The following is a 17,067-nucleotide window of genomic DNA, read 5'->3' as shown; positions in this document are numbered from 1 at the left end:
CAGATCGTCGGACTTTACAATATTTTGAAAGACACTTAAACTCTTATTTTAAAACTGTTGGATGCTGGACCCGGCCTGACCCTCCTATTACATTGGGTCTGACCGTCCATCCCTACAGACAGACACACATACACACACACACATCACGCTCATGGGTCATTTTAGAACTCTAGATTGAGGGAACTGCGATCCACAAAAAGTCCCGTTTTCCCAACACACCGCAGCTCGAGACTCTTGCCGCCATCCTACTCGTCTACGTTGCCCAAAGTGGGGAGTGGCCGATCCCCCAACCCCCGGCCTCCTCTTGGCAGGGGTGGCAATGGTGCTGAGCCCATGCCCCCATCCGTGGGGGCCTCGGAATCACTGTGCCATCTCGGAGAGGAAAAAAAAGCAAGGTGGGCAGCAATTCAGGCTCATCGTCGATCGCTTCCTGGCCTCCCAAAATTCCGAAATGGATAAAGCTGCCAAATCCAGATGATGAGAACCGGCTGAGCGAATCCTAAGCCGGAGTGTCAGTCATCCTTCAGGTTGCCGGGGGAAACGTGAGCGGACAACGCGGAGTCGAGCGTCCGGTGCCTGCTATACCGTCTGATGGAAAAAGGATCAGCGGGGTCATCTCCCGGATGGTGCTCAGGGATTGAAACTCGCCTTTTAAGGCGGGATTTTCCTTGAATCTGGAGCGAGAAGATCCAGGGTCTCCATCTCCTTACAAAAAGAATACCGCGGGACTTGGAAAAAAAGACTAGCGGCCGCCGGTCCGTGTTTCCAGAGGTGTTGCACTTTCGAGGGTGAATTTGGTGGCGTTTCCCTTCGAGGACCTCACTCCTGGGGCAAAAGGGGGCTATGTCCAAAAACCTACATTTTGTAAACGATCGCTCACCGGGCCACTAAAACCCGACTCATTCACAAACCTAAAACCGTCAGACACGAGACACCTAGCCTAAACATCTAGCAAAAGTGACGGCGGCTAACCGACACGGGCCGGAAGCCGAGTTTCCAGGCACCCGGGGGTTCGGGAAAGCCCGCTCCGGAAACCGATACGGCACGCCCGTCTCGGTTACAGGCGAGACGACACGGAGGACGGGGTGAGTTGTCAGGAGCACAAGGGTAAAAGATCAGAGCGGTCTTCTGTGGTTCCAACGCGTGCTCCAGGCTCTTCCCAAGCAGCTCTCCGGGATCGGCTAGCTTGCCGGCACCGGGACATCCCAGTAAAGGGAAGGAGCGGTGGGCCGGAGAGGCGCAGGTCCAAGGAGCTCCGATGACAGGTGGTGGCGGGCCGGTGAAGCTGGTCTGTACCGAGCCATCGGGGCCTTTCTGAGGTGAAAAAGCGGCCCTTCGGACGCGCCGTCTGCTTTTCCATCCACTAGGCCGGGGAGAAGGGAGGGAACAGTGGTCCGTCCGGCTGCCCCTCCCTGCCCCCGAGACACTTGAGCACTTTCAGCGGAGAACCACATCCTGACTGACACTTAGGGGAAAGGGCCTCGAGCCTAGAGGAATCACTCATGACCGACCTCACTGGCTGAAAACAAAAAAAAAAAACCCAAAAAACAAAAACAAAGAAGAAACGCAACTGGCACACTATATACACTCGATAGATCCTTCTTCGGAAGGGATCTTCAGGCGAGGCCATCAAGATCCTCCTACCGAAATCAGCGCATTTGGCGGTTCCAAGATGATCCTCTGCTTTTTCTCTGGCTCACTCGGAAGCGATGGACTTTCCCGCAAGCGGCAGTCCGATCCATTCGAGGCTCCCCCCCTGAAGATCCGGAACCATCCGGGGCCGTGTCTCGCTCCACGACAGCAGCCGAAATCCCCTCCAGAGTCTCAAGTTTCCACGTCGCTGAGACGAGAGGCCCTCCCGCGATCACTCCAAGGGTCGGGTGCATTTTGCAATCAGACCCTTTCTCTAAGATAAGTCAAACGTGAACGAGGACAGCTCCCATTTGAGACGTACAATTTTTTTTAAAACTTCCTGATTTCTACGACACCCAATCAAACATTCCTCCTACGGCCGTAGGACTGGGAAGACAAATCGTCGGGGACGATGAGGAGGGTGCAGCCGATGCCCACACCATCCGACGCAGGGCGTGCGCTTGGGGATTCTGCGGACGGCGGCCCGCCTGACCTATCTAAAAACCACGGCCCCTCCTCTAGACCGAAGCGGATCACGTCGCTGTGTAAATTGGGCGGCTGAGCTCGGGTAGTAGAGCCGGAGGCCCCCTTTGACGGGAGGGCCCTCTCCGTCATCTGACGTTTTCCGGAAAAAAAAAAATCAATGGACGCGTTGCTTTCTTACCGCTCCCCAGGGTGTACACACTGCTGGCCCTCCATGGGGCAGGTTGCCACTTAGCTACATTAATCGGGTAAAACACGGGGCTAGTTTTCACTCGGGAGAGCGGGAGAAATGCCTATCGATGGAGGTGAGGTCAAATCCAGGCCGGGATCGGACAGCGTGGCCCCAGGCCAGCCTGAGAAGGCCTCCTCTCCCACTTCTGACTGACCCAACACGAGCCTGGACGGCCTCCGGGTGACTAGCCACTCAGCCTCCTAATGCTACATTTAGCTGCTGCTGCCACCACCACGGCCACTACATGGGACCGACGGTCAGCCCGTGGACGGTGACCAACGTCCCAGGCCGACACCGACCGGCCCAAATGGGCTCCCGCCTCCGGACCCTCTATCCAAACGTTTTCAGGCCAGGGTATCCTTAGGTGGAGGGAAGAGGGGGGGAAAACAAAGCATCCGGATTGCCCCGGGGGGGCCATGCGGGGTCAGAGGCCCGCCCTGCCTCTTTCGCCGCCCGTAACCCGACGGTGAGGAAAACGCAAGAGACGCCTGGGATCAGGAGGTGGACTGGGAAGATCGCCCCGGGGAGCCACCGCTCGGTAGAAATTCCAACGCTTCTCCCGGGAAGTTCCATTTGTCCCCGGAGGCCGAATCAGACCAAACCTTCCGGGGGTGGGGGGGGGGGGGGGGAGGACCGTTAGCAGTTGATTCGCTTATTTTCCTTATTGTTTTCAGGATCTATTTTGAACGTGGGAGCAAAATATTCAGAATGAGGTGGGGTGCTTTTTTACTTAATACCTGCGGAGGGGATAAAAACTGGGGAATAAAAAAAAGAGAAAGAAGGAAGAAGAGTCTTGCCGAGCGCGGCCTACACTATGGAGCCGTCCTTGCTCTGGGCTGGGATCATGACGGGCACGGCGCCCATTCGACTTAGATTAGGGGCGGCTACCTTGCTCAGCTGGAACGCTGGTTTCGGGGAAGGAGGCTCGAAGTCTTCGCTTGGAACCTGGTTGTATTGGGCCTTGGAGTAGCCTTCCATGTTGGAGGGAGACATCGAGCCCAGAGACGAGTGGTTGCTGCCAACGTAGCTCCGGGAGGTGGACGTGCGGCTCTTCGGGGGAGGCACGTCCTCCCTACGGGAAGAAAAGCCACGGGGAGGGTCAGCCCGAGAGCCAGAAACCCCCCCACTCCACCGGTGCCCGAGGGCCCGAAACTCCCCCGAGACGCTCCCAATCGGAAAAGGGACCGGAACCCACGGGAGTCTCCATCTACAAGAAGCAGCGTGGCTTAGTGGAAAGAGCCCGGGCTTGGGGGTCAGAAGTCATGGGTTCTAATTCCGACTCTGCCACTTATCCAGCTGTGTGACTTTGGGCCAGTCACTTGGCTTCTCTGTGCCTCAGCTACCTCATCTGTAAAATGGGGATGAAGACTGTGAGCCCCACATGGGACAGTCAGATTACCCTGTACCTACCCCAGTGCTTAGAACGGTGCTTGGCACATTAATAATAATAATAGTATTATTATTATTATTACTATTACCCTGGCTGTGGATCGGGCCTTGGGCCTCCGTTTCCCCATCCCTCCTCATCCTCCAGTTTTCACTGGAGAAATGAAACCAGAACATCTGCTAGAAACTAACAGCTGCAACAACATAGGCGCGAGAAAGTTCACATCCTGCACCAACATGACCCCGAGGGAAAGTGGGGGAGACTGAATCTTTGCACAGGGGCGGCCTTTCAGTCCCTGGACCATGTCCAACCCCAATTTCTTCCCCACGGCACACATGTAAACATCTGTCATTTCTTTATTTACGTATATTAATATCTGTCTCCCCCTCTAGACTGTGAGCTCGTTGTGGGCAGGGAATGAGTCTATTGTTGTATTAGGCTCTCCCTGGAGCTTAAGTACAGTGCTTTGCACATAGTAAACGCTCAATAAATACAACTGAATGAATGGATGACTACAAGAGCTTAGGACCGGTCCTGGACATCTGCTCTGTGCCCGCAAAAGCCTCTCATCCTCCTCTTAGCTCCCCCGTGATCCTTCAGAAAGGTGGGGCGACTTTCTGCACAGGTCAGGCGGAGGCCCGCGTACCCTGAAACAGGAGGCCGGGCCGTCCCAAGCCTCGGCCCTCGAGGCACAGGCCAACGGGGTGCATATCCATGACCGGCTCTATGGATCCAAGAGGCGTGACATGTAAGCTGTGTGTCACTTCTGCCACACACGTCATTTCTGACATATAGCACACGTCATTCTAGACTGTGAGCCCACTGTTGGGTAGGGACCATCTCTATATGTTGCCAACTCATACTTCCCAAGTGCTTAGTACAGTGCTCTGCACACAGTAAGCGCTCAATAAATGATTGAACGAATGTCACTGAGATGCATGTGATTTCTGACGTGTCCCCTACAATGTCAGAAATGGTGCAGGTCATCTCTGATCTGTGTCTCCTGACACATGCGCCCTTCCTGACGCAGTGTTTCCAACATGCCTGTCATTTCTGACATGCGCGTGACTAGCATGCAGGTAGTTTCTGGCATATATGGCACGTTAGAAATGGCTTGCATGTTGACACACATCAGAAGTGACATGATGGACGTATAGAGACACGCTAGAGCACTTGTCACTTTAGAGAAGCAGCGTGGCTCAATGGAAAGAGCATGGACTTTGGAGTCAGAGGTCATGGGTTCAAATCCCGGCTCCGCCAATTGTCAGCTGTGTGACTTTGGGCAAATCACTTGATTTCTCTGTGCCTCAGCTGCCTCCCCTGTAAAATGGGGATTAAGACTGTGAGCCCCCCGTGGGAGAACCTGATCACCTTGTATCTTCCCCAGTGCTTAGAACAGTGCTTTGCCCATAGTAAGCGCTTAATAAATGCCACCATTGTTATTATTATTATTCTAACACGCGCCATTTCTGACATGCAAGATGTGCCGTTTCTGGCCTGTACGTCAGAAATGGCACGTGTGTGAGAAATGACATTCATGGTGAAAGGGCATGGCAGATATGATGTGTCATTTCTGACACGGGACGCACACCAGAAGCGACATAGGTGCTGAAAATGATATGTGTGGAAGTGGTAGTTCTCCCCCATCGAGGCTACTGGTTCCATGAGAAACTCTGGGAAACCCCGTGGCTTCCCATACGGCTTCCCGCTTCCCCGGGGGAGCGCCAGGACTGGACGACGCTCATTAGGGACGCAAATATCCGGCTGTCAGCTGGGCGGGGCCGGAATGCCAGTGGCTTTATTACCTGATATCGTGCTGCACTTCTTTCTCATATTTCTCCTCCTTCCGTTTCTTGCAGCAACAGAAGATGAGAAGGCCCAACAGCAACAGAGCCAGCAAAGTCCCTATGATGGCGCCGGCGATGGTCCCGGCAGTATTTGAGGCTGGAATTTCAATTAAGAACACATTTTATTGGCCAATACAAGTCCGATCATTGGCACTCACGATAGGATCGAGGCACCCCGCCTCCTCGTGTTCGTTAAGCACGAATGGAGCCAGGAGTGCCGTTTCCTCCCCGACAAGTTCTCCAAGGTAGAAACGCATTTAGCTAGGCAGAGAGGTTGAACGGGTGCACTGAGGCCATTTTTTAGGTTATCCAAATAGTCTTCCTTACAAATTTGACATCAATCCCGATTGATTGGGTACGGGAGGGGGTGTTCTGGAAACCCATATAACTAAAATCACATATTATATGGATTATCCAGGGCACAAAAGACTGTTGGAGGATAAGGGCAGGACCTAAGTACAGTGCTCTGCACACAGTAAGCGCTCAAGAAATACGATTGATGATGATGATGACCTGCCTTTGTCGATATCCAACTGCATGAGCTGAATGACAAACGCGATATTATTTCAAGCTTTAGTCCTGGTATTTATTAAGCGCTCACAAGATGTCAAGCACGGTTCTAAGCACCCGACAGGCACTAGCCTTTCGTCTATGAATTCATCCAGCCCCTCCTTGAAAATGTTATCGTTTTCAGTTTGCGCAACTTCTTGGGGTCATAGAAAATTCCTTCTATTTAACCACCCACTTATGAAATAACCACGGCTAATCACACAGGAGCAGTACGTGCTTACAGACCCGGCCCGATAATCTGTTGAGTGCATCCACTTTCAAACACTCACTATACCAAAAATGTAAACAACCTCCAGAAATGAGTTTAAAAAACAAAAGAGAAAAGCCAATTGCAGCTAAAGCACATCTCTGAAAAGAGTAAGAAACATAAACCAACAACAACAAAAAAAACCCAAACAAACCAGTCCCATCCCAAGTAAGATTTCACGCCCCTACGTGGAGTCCACATCTTAAAAAGATGTCAGATGGGAGGTGGAAGAGGTACAGACAGAAGGCCACCCACAATAATAGGAGGGATGGATCCAATTCTCAACGGGGATGGGGTGAGAATGGGGCGGGAAAGATTCATTCATTCAATCATATTTATTGAGCGCTTACTGTGTGCAGAACACTGTACTAAGCGCTTGGAAAGTATAAGTTGGCAACATATAGAGACGGTCCCTACCCAACAGCGGGCTCACAGTCTAGAAGATGACGGGTGATTTCGAAACAAATACTCCCTCGCACCGTGATCGAGTTGTGGGGTGTGGTTTAAGACGCCCTTCCCTAAAGCGGACATGTTTGTAGGTGAGGTTTTTGTTCTCCAAATCAATCGGTGGTACTTATTGAGCGCTTACCGTGTACTTATGGTCCTAAGCCCTTGGGAGAGTCCAAGACTGTGGTGGACCTGCTCCTTGCCCAGAGGAGCTTACGGTCTAAGAGGGGAGATGGGCATTAAAATAAATTACAGACTGGGGGATAATGGCAGAGTTTAAGGATATGGACCCGAGCGCTGTGGGGCTGAGGGTGGGGTGACTATCAAGTGACTAAGGGGTATAGATCGAAAAACACAGGTGATACAGAAGGGAGAGGGACTGGAGGAGGTGAGATTTTAGGGTGGCTTTGAGGATGAGGAGAGTAGTGGTCTTTCGGGTATGAAGAGGGAGGGAGGTTCCGGGCCAGAAGGAGGATGTGGGTAAGGTGTCGGCAGGGAAATAGAAGAGGTCGGAGTACAGGGAGTAGGGAGAAGGGGAGGAAGAGCTGCCCAAGCGCCTTAAAACCAACGCGAGCTCATCCCCTAGACTGTAAGCTCACCGTGGGCAGGGAACAGGCCGTGTCTCCCAATCCTGATGAATTGTACTCTCCTGAGCGTCTAGTACAGTGATCTTTTAGGCTGTGAGCCCACTGTTGGGTAGGGACTGTCTCTATATGTTGCCAACTTGTACTTCCCAAGCGCTTAGTACGGTGCTCCGCACACAGTAAGCGCTCAATAAATACGATTGATGATGATGATGATGATAAACACCACCGATGATGCCCCCGTTCAGAACGGGGGGAGGTGCTCATTGAAGCCCGTGGCTTCCGGAGGAGCAGACCGGAGATCTTCTCCCACCACAGCAGGCGGGAACCACCAGGAGATGCCCGGCAGGTTCAAAAGGGCCCGGATGATTCACGGATAAGCCCGAGGGGGACGCCCGGGTCCGTTGGCACACAAGGGGACGTGGAGGATGGTGGTCGGCATTCCGGATTTCCAAGAGACGGGATCCCACCGGACACGGTGGGGATCCCCCAGGGAGGCCCCGCTCCCGTTCGCTCCCAACAAGGACCCCCCGACCGGACACGAACGGCTACTTACGAGGAACGACATCCAGCCGAAGGAGGCATTCGTCGGAACCGACTCTGTTTCGCACCACACACCTGTAGGTCCCGGAGTACTCCTGAGTAGCGTTCTTCACATTAATAACCGAAGAAGTCATTTCTGGCGGAAAAAGCATGCCAGACTCGTATCGTTTTGGGAATAATAATATCATGATGGCATTTGTGCTTACAGAAGCAGCGTGGCTCAGCGGGGAAAGAGCACAGGCTTTGGAGTCAGAGGTCATGGGTTCAAATCCCAGCTCCACCAACTGTCAGATGTGTGACTTTGGGCAAGTCACTTAACTTCTCTGGGCCTCAGTTACTTCACCTATAAAATGGGTATTAATACTGTGAGCCCCCCATGGGACAACCTGATCAGTTTGTAACCACCCCAGCGCTTAGAACAGTGCCACAGTAAGCGCTTAATAAATGCCATTATTATTATTATTAATTACCGAGTGCCGGGCACTGTACTAAAGGCTGGGGTGGATCCGAGCAAATCAAGCTGGACACGGTCCCGTGTGAGGCTCACCGTCTCAATCCCCATTTTACAGATGAGGTCACTGAGGCCCAGAGAAGTGAAGTGACTCGTCCGAGGTCACACAGCAGACAGGTGGCTCGGCTTTTTCCGCTAGCGCCCCGGCTCCCGTCCGTCGGGTCTGGTAACTACGAGCGGACTCTGGCAGGCCCCTCGCTCCCACCCAAGCTAGAAACGGCAGCTGGGAGAACACTTCCCCGCTGCTTCTGCTAATCTCCACCCGGCCTCTCCAATCTCTTTTTCATATATTGGGAATGATGGGTGGGTTGGTCCTTCAACAGCACCGGAACCTGGGATGGGGGGTGCAGGGGGATGATTGACAGCCTGGCTTCCCCGGTCTGAGGCCCACCTCCTGCCATCTTCGCCCGCCACAGGGTTGCCCGTTTACTCTCGATTCGGCCCGGGTCAGACGGCCAGCCAACCCCTCGAGGGCAGGAGTTCTTCTTCGGAACCCCCCGTGGTAACTAAGTCGAGGGCAAAATTGGACTCTGCCGAGTTTTCAGACTCTTCCTGGAAAACAAGGAGAAGCTCTCCTCTTTTCTTTCTCTTTCCACAGGTCCATCAAGTGAGCAAGTGCTCCCCCTTCCCATCCTTACTTAAGTTACTTAACTTCTCTGGGCCTCAGTTACCTCATCTGTTGGGTAGGGACTGTCTCTATATGTTGCCAACTTGTACTGCCCAAGCGCTTAGTACGGTGCTCTGCACACAGTAAGCGCTCAATAAATACGATTGATGATGATGATGATGATGATCTGTAAAACGGGGATTAAGACTGTGAGCCCTATGTGGGACAGGGACTGTGTCTGACCTGATTACCATGTCTCTACCCCGGCTCTTAGAACTATGCTTGGCACATAGAAAGCGCTTAACGAATATCACAATTATTATTATTAATGATGATGATGGTATTGTACTTCCCAAGTGCTTAGTACAGTGCTCTGCACATAGTAAGTGCTCAATAAATACGATTGATGATGATGATGGTATCTGTTAAGCACTTACTATGTGCCGAGCACTGTTCTAAGCGCTGGGATAGAGACAAGGTAATCGGCTTGTCCCCTGTGGGGTGCACGGTCTTAATCCCCATTTTACAGATGAGGTAACTGAGGCACAGAGAAGTGAAGCGACTTGCCCAAGGTCACACAGCTGACCAATGGGGGAGTCGGGATTGGAACCCATGACCTCTGACTCCCGAGCCCGTGCTCTTTCCACTATGCCACGCTGTAATAAAGCTTGGCTTCAAAGCTGTCCATCCCCTCGCCCCCTCCTACCTCACTTCCCTTCTCTCCTTCTCCAGCCCAGCCCGCACCCTCCGCTCCTCTGCCGCCGCTAACCTCCTCACTGGGCCTCCTTCTCGCTTGTCCCGCCGTCGACCCACGGCCCATGTCCTATCTCTGGCCTGGAATGCCCTCCCTCCACACATCCACCAAACTAGCTCTCTTCCTCCCTTCAAAGCCCTACTGAAAGCTCACCTCCTCCAGGAGGCCTTCCTAGACTGAGCCCCCCCTTTTCCTCTGCTCCTCCTCCCCTCCCCATCGCCCCCAGTCTCTCCCTCTGCCCTACCCCCTTCCCCGCCCCACAGCACTTGTGCATATTTGAACATATTTTTTACTCTATTTTATTAAAGATGTGTATATATCTATAATTCTGTTTATCCATTCTGATGGTATTGACACCTGTCTACTTGTTTTGTTTTGTTGTCTGTCTCCCCCTTCTAGACCGTGAGCCCATTGTTGGGTAGCGATTGTCTTTCTCTGTTGCCGAACTGTCCTTTCCAAGCTCTTAGTTCAGTGCTCTGCACACAGTAAGCGCTCAATAAATATGATTGATGATGCTCTGCACACAGTAAGCGCTCAATAAATACGATTGAATGACTGAATGAATGAATAATAAAGAGCTCCCTAGTTAGCACTCACTGTCCATCACGGACCCTTTTCTCTGCTCTCCCTCAACTTACTGGGCACTTTAGTGCGTGCTTATCACCCACCCACTCATTCAGTCTTATTTATTGAGCGCTTACTGTGTGCAGAGCACTGTACTAATCGCTTGGGAAGTACAAGTTGGCTACATATAGAGACGGTCCCTACCCAACAACGGGCTCACAGTCTAGAAGGGGGAGACAGACAACAAAACATGTGGACAGGTGTCAGGTCATCAGGATAAAAAGAGATAAAAGTTAGGCACATCATTAACAAAATAAATACAATAGTAAATATGTGCAAGTAAAATAGAGTAATAAATCTGTACAAACATACATACCCATCCAATACGGGGCTGTTCAACTGAATGGGTTATAGTACAGACGAAAGGGCAAAAAGAAACCCGGAAACCCCAGGATGTGGCTTTTCCCCAGACAGGTTCCCAGTCTGCCGGCCGAGCCCGGAGGGCAGACCCACCTCCATCCCAAGCATCCCAGTTGGCCCGGCTACCTACCCGCCAACCAAGGCGACGGGAAGCGCTCCGAGGAGGGGAGCCGCTGCCACTCGTACTCCAGCGGCCCGGAAGCCTCCGGCGACTCGCATCTCATCTTGAAGTCTCTCCCGATCTCCTGCGATCCTTCCACGAAGCATCGCGTCCCTGTGGGCTTAACTGACAGAGACACGGCAGCCGTGACTCTCCCCTCCAGACTTGTTTTTATGGCATTTATTAAGCGCTTGCTACGTGCAAAGCACTGTTCTAAGAGCTGGGGCGGTTACAAGGTGATCAGGTTGTCCCACGTCTTCATCCCCATTTTACAGATGAGGTAACTGAGGCCCAGAAGTTAAGCGACTTGCCCAAAGTCACACAGCTGACAAGTGGCGGAGCCGGGATTTGAACCCATGACCTCCGACTCCAAAGCCCGGGCTTTCTCCACTGAGCCACGCTGCTTCTCTAATACATATCACCGATTCCCCCATCAGCAGTCACGTGGATATGGGGCGACAAACCCCAAAGATCTTACCGAGAACCGAGAGCTGGATCTTGCTGCTGTGGACCCCAGGGGCCTTTTTCACTTTGCACTGGTACGTGCCGATGTCGGACAACTGTAAATTGGTCACATTTATGGAGGCGTCGCCGGACTGGGGATCGCTGTCCGTGAAGTGCACCCGTCCGCTCATATCTTTGTAGTAGTTGGCAAAGATTCTGCCTCCGGAATAAAAGATGATCTAAAGGGGAAGGAAAGGAAAAGACCGCTTTCGTGGACGGTTTCTGGTACCGAAAGACTGGGCGGGGAAGGAGATGTGAGAGCAAATCAGACCCCTGGGGGAGAGTGGCGGCTCGTGAATCAATTTCCAGCCAGGATTCGTTCGTTAATATTTGAGTGCTTACTGTACGCTGAGTGCTGTGCAAAGCGCTTTAGAGAGTACAATATAAACAATCGACAGAAACGTTCCCTGCCCACGACAACCTGGAGAGGGTCTACCCGGAAGCTGAAATGAACTCAGAGCCCATACAGTCGAGAGAGAGCGAGCCCCACAAGTGGAGAATTCAGGAAAGGGCTAATAATAATAATAATAATAACGATGATGGTATTTGTTAAGCACTCAAGCATGGACTTCACGCTGGATTTTTTTTAATGGATTTGACGCTTTCGCCGGGAAATGCTGAGAGATGAGCCACGGTAATAATCAACAGATACCTGACGCCTGACATCCTCAAGCGCTGAACATCAAGACCACCAATCCAAACCCCAACTTCCCTTTCCCATCCCAAAGCTGTCGCTATCTGGTCTTTTTTATTCATAGTATTTCTAACGCACTTACTATGTGCCAGGCACTGTACTAAGGGATGAGGCAGATAAAATGTATATATATATATATTTGTACATATTTATTACTCTATTTATTTATTTTACTTGTACATATCTATTCTATTTATTTTATTTTATTTATTTATTTTACTTGTACATATCTATTCTATTTATTTTATTTTGTTAGTATGTTTGGTTTTGTTCTCTGTCTCCCCCTTTTCGACTGTAAGCCCACTGTTGGGTAGGGACTGTCTCTATATGTTGCCAATCTGTACTTCCCAAGCGCTTAGTACAGTGCTCTGCACATAGTAAGCGCTCAATAAATACGATTGTTGATGATGATGATGATAAAAGCTTATCGGATTGGACACGGTTCACGTCCCACAGGGGCCTCAGTTTTAATCCCCATTTTACAGATGAAGTAACTAAGGAAGTGAAGTGACTTGCCCAGGCCCGGGCTCTATGACTTGACTTTCCCAGAAGCTTCAACAGACGGTCGCTTTTAATGAGAAATCAACCGACTTCCCGCCCGTTTAGGGATCCTCACCATTTGATCCACCTTCAGATTATCGGGCAGCGATAGGACCCACTCGATGTCCAGCGGCCCTTCATCTTCCGTGGCGAGCGTGTACTTGCACGGCAAATGAACGCTGTCTCCTTTGGCCTTCTCGATTCGGCTCGCGTCGGGGGGGAGTATCCTCAGACATCTGGTGAGGCCTGGAAGAGAGGAACGATGGTTAGCCTAGCCGGCAGGCCCGTGGCACTGCGGAGACGACGCATCAGAGGGCAGCTGGCGGGAAGCTTGCCACCCACTCCTTCGAGGAGACGTCCTATTAAGCCCGGGGGCAAACGCTCTCTCCGACTTCACCCCTTGGTGGATGAAGAACAACCAACGGGTGGAACCCGGGCAGAGAAACCCAAACGGGTGGAGATTTCAGGTCAGGAAACCTGGGCAGGGGAACCCATTCCAGTCACAGTGGCTCACACAACGCCCCAAAACCCGCTGGCCTTTGCCCAGGGAAGGGTCCCCTTGGGGCAAGGAGTTCAACAGTGAACAAATGAACAAGTCCCTCCTCAAATCAGACAGATAATCAATCAATCAATCGTATTTATTGAGCACTTACCGTGTGCAGAACACTGTACTAACCGCTTGGGAAGTACAAGTTGGCAACATAATTACTCTCCACTTCAAAGCCTTATTGGAGGCCCATCTCCTCCAAGAAGCCTTCCCTAAGTCCTCCTCTCCTCTTCACCCACTCGTTGCCCTGACTCGTTGTCCTCCCTCCCATCCCCTTACGTTGCTTCCCGGATGCCACCGCTACAACCACATTCCCTGCCCACGACAAGCTCACAGTCTAGAGAGCTAATGCCGTTTGTTTTACTGTACCAACGAATAATATCATTTGAAACCTTGCTAAGAACCAGTGGTGACTGACGTGTTCTGCAAAAGGTCAGAGATGCAGCACACTAAATCAGAGTTAAATTAGTTTGGGGGACTTGGGGTTATTCTGAATCCCCCCAGGGACCTATACCAAGCCAGGCACAGAGAGGGTGCTTAAAGCCTATTAATGGCAACTGAAGCCGTGAGCAAAGGAATGTGTCTTCCCTTTCTGTCTGGTTTACTCCAAGAAAGACTATAATTTGTGAATGAAAGGTGGAGGACAAAATTCCTTAATGTGGGACACTGTTAAATCCTATGTTTGTGGAGAAAGGGGAGAAAAACAAACAAACAAACCACTGATCAATGGACTCATGAAAAATTACCCTCAGGGAAGGGACACATTTTTGAGCATGCGAGGTCCTTGCAAAACAGATAACCCCTCACCTGCTGCTTTTCCTCCAGGCTCAAGCTAATTCATGCTTTCTCCCTCTTGAAGTCAAGGGGTCAGGAAGATCACAAAAATAGCTTAAGTGTTTGTGGGAAGCGGGTGATTCCCGCACCCAGAACTCTTTCAACTTCAAAGAGTCTGCACGGAGTCTGTGGGGAGAATGGCTTTTTTTCTAAAACCAAGAGCACAGTGTCACCCTTTCCAGGGAATTTCGACCAGTTTTCAAGGGCTCATCCACTAGTTCTTGGCTCCCTTTCAGGGGAATTTCGACCAGTTTTCCAGGGCTCATCCACTAGTTCTTGGCTCCGTACCCCTGGCTGGGACTGAGTGAGGGCTCCGGGTCCGTGGGGAACAATTACTCAGACGGTTTCCTAGCAACCCTTGACCTTGTTACTCAGAGAAAGAGTTATCAAGTAGAGAAGCATGCCGCCGGGCCTGATAAAAGTGCAGAAGATAAACCGGGGGCTCACCCCTCCTTCTGGAATGTCTCCCTAGCCCTGGCCTGCCTCCAACATAAGTTTGGCATCTTTTGGCAGCAAAGCATTTCCCTACTGGGTTTTAAGGACCTTTGCTCCAAGAAATATGGCTAAAACACAAGGGTTCGGCAAGAACTCCTGAATCAATCAATCAATCAATCGTATTTATTGAGCGCTTACTATGTGCAGAGCACTGTAAGACGTAACCTAACGCGCTACTCAGCGAGGGACACCCAGATCGGTTCTGTGGCACCGAGACTTCCGAGTCTGCTCTGACATTGGGAAGAGGAAGTCGGGCAGGACCCTCACCTTTATAATAATAATGGCATTTATTAAGCGCTTACTATATGCAAAACACTGTTCTAAGTGCCAGGGAAGTTACAAGGTGATCAGGTTGTCCCACAGCGGGCTCACAGTCTTCATCCCCATTTTACAGATGAGGTAACTGAGGCACAGAAAAGTTAAGTGACTTGCCCAAAGTCACACAGCTGACAATTGGCAGAGCTGGGATTTGAACCCATGACCTCCAACTCCAGAGACCGTGCTCTTTCCACTGAGCCACGCTGCTTCTCTGCCCAAAGAGGAAGCACGGTGTGCCTCCAGAGGAACAAGGCAAGGGGTCTCCAGGACCACCTGAGTAAAGGCCTGATGGCAGAGTAATAATAATAACCGTGGTACGTGTTAAATGCTTATCATGTGCCAGGCCCTGTTCTGAGACCTGGGTAGATACAAGGTAATTGGGTTGGACACAGTCCCGTCCCCCATGGGGCTCACAGTCTTAATCCCCATTTTACGGATGAGGTAACTGAGGCCCAGAGAAGTGAAGTGGCTTGCTCAAAGTCACACAACAGGTAAGTGGCGGAGCCGAGATTAGGACCCTATTCCTCTATTTATTTATTTTACTTGTACATATCTATTCTATTTATTTTATTTTGTTAGTATGTTTGGTTTTATTCTCTGTCTCCCTCTTTTAGACTGTGAGCCCACTGTTGGGTAGGGACTGTCTCTAGATGTTGCCAACTTGTACTTCCCAAGCGCTTAGTACAGTGCTTTGCACACAGTAAGCGCTCAATAAATACGATTGATTGACCCAGGTCTAACTCCCGCACTCCGAGGCCCGTGCCCCGTCCGCTAGGCCTCGTTGCTTCTTGGCAAGAGTCAGGCGGCTCTAAGCTCTTTGGGGCGCACTGGCCCGTAAGCTCCTTGAGGGCAGGGATCATCTCGACCAGCTACATCGTACCCTCCCCTAGGAAACCGGGCCTGGCGACACGGTATGCGCTCCCAAAAGATGGAACGCTGCCTCATCCGCTCCATTCCGCTTCTCCGGGTGGCGGCTGTGGGCGGGTGAAAAGGTGCAGCCGGATGATTCCTAAAATAGGTCGGAGGTGCCCTGGAGCCCAGCCCTGGGAGGGAGGGCCCTTTCCGAGGGCTGGTCCGGGAAAGACACAGGCATCTGTGTTTTCCTCTTCCACTGCAGGAGGGGTGACGGGACATTACGCAAACGGAGTCTCCAGAGGCCGGGTTGGGCCTCAGCCGGCTGGTTCTCTGGGCTCGGCCCGTCCCGTCCCGGCCAGGTCAGCTCTGGTGAAACCTCTCCAACACACCCTCCCTTACGCTCCCTCATCTTTCTTTTCACCTCCCTGGCAAGTCTGCTTTGCACGATCTCTCATCCCGCCCTCCCGAAAGGCCTGCCTACAAAGCACATTTTTCAGAGCCACCTGGATAACAATAATAATGACGGCATTTATTAAGTGCTTACTATGTGCAAAGCACTGTTTGAAGCACTGGGAAGGCTACAAGGTGATCAGGTTGTTCCCACGGGCGGGTTCACACTCTCAATCCCCATTTTACAGACGTGGCACAGAGAAGTTAAGTAATAATAATAATAATAATAATAATAATAATAATGATGGCATTTGTTAAGCGCTTACTACGCGCAGAGCACTGTTCTAAGCGCTGGGGGGGGATACAATGTGATCAAGTTGTCCCACGCGGGGCTCACAGTCTTAATCCCCATTTTACAGACGAGGCACAGAGAAGTTAAGTAATAATAATAATAATAATGATGGCATTTGTTAAGCGCTTACTATGTGCAAAGCACTGTTCTAAGCGCTGGGGGGGGATACAATGTGATCAAGTTGGCCCACGCAGGGCTCACAGTCTTGATCCCCATTTTACAGACGAGGCACAGAGAAGTTAAGTAATAATAATAACGATGGCATTTGTTAAGCACTTACTATGTGCAAAGCACTGTTCTAAGCGCTGGGGGGGATACAATGTGATCAAGTTGTCCCACGCGGGGCTCACAGTCTTAATCCCCATTTTACAGACGAGGTAACTGAGGCTCAGAGAAGTTAAGTGACTTGCCCAAAGTCACACAGCTGACAAGTGGCGGAGATGGGATTTGAACCCACAACCTCTGACTCCAGAGCCCGGGCTCTTTCCACTGAGCCACGCTGCTTCTCATTTCACTTCTCCCTCCTCGGATCCTCCCGGCCCCTTTATCC

The 17,067-nt window shown here is 51.3% G+C and overlaps 1 protein-coding gene across 2 annotated transcripts in view; it reads right to left on the bottom strand.

The window, feature by feature from the left end:
• CXADR (CXADR Ig-like cell adhesion molecule) overlaps positions 1–17,067 on the bottom strand; it is a 45,534-nt gene that overhangs the window by 13,862 nt on the left and 14,605 nt on the right. The window contains exons 2-7 of one of the 2 annotated variants that reach the window (XM_038766294.1): positions 12,803–12,972; positions 11,467–11,671; positions 10,959–11,114; positions 7,986–8,108; positions 5,540–5,678; positions 3,236–3,419 (exon numbers count right to left, since the gene is read on the bottom strand). In XM_038766294.1, the coding sequence (XP_038622222.1) occupies positions 3,236–3,419; positions 5,540–5,678; positions 7,986–8,108; positions 10,959–11,114; positions 11,467–11,671; positions 12,803–12,972 (977 nt within the window). Of the gene's footprint in view, positions 1–2,090; positions 3,420–5,539; positions 5,679–7,985; positions 8,109–10,958; positions 11,115–11,466; positions 11,672–12,802; positions 12,973–17,067 lie in introns of those variants that run through there. The other variant, XM_038766293.1, reaches the window with a different exon arrangement.

Source organism: Tachyglossus aculeatus, chromosome 24 (genome assembly GCF_015852505.1).
Source record: "Tachyglossus aculeatus isolate mTacAcu1 chromosome 24, mTacAcu1.pri, whole genome shotgun sequence".
Taxonomy (NCBI): Eukaryota; Metazoa; Chordata; class Mammalia; order Monotremata; family Tachyglossidae; genus Tachyglossus; species Tachyglossus aculeatus.
Note: the sequence above shows the minus strand (reverse complement) of the source record. Positions and strands in the feature narration are given on the sequence as shown.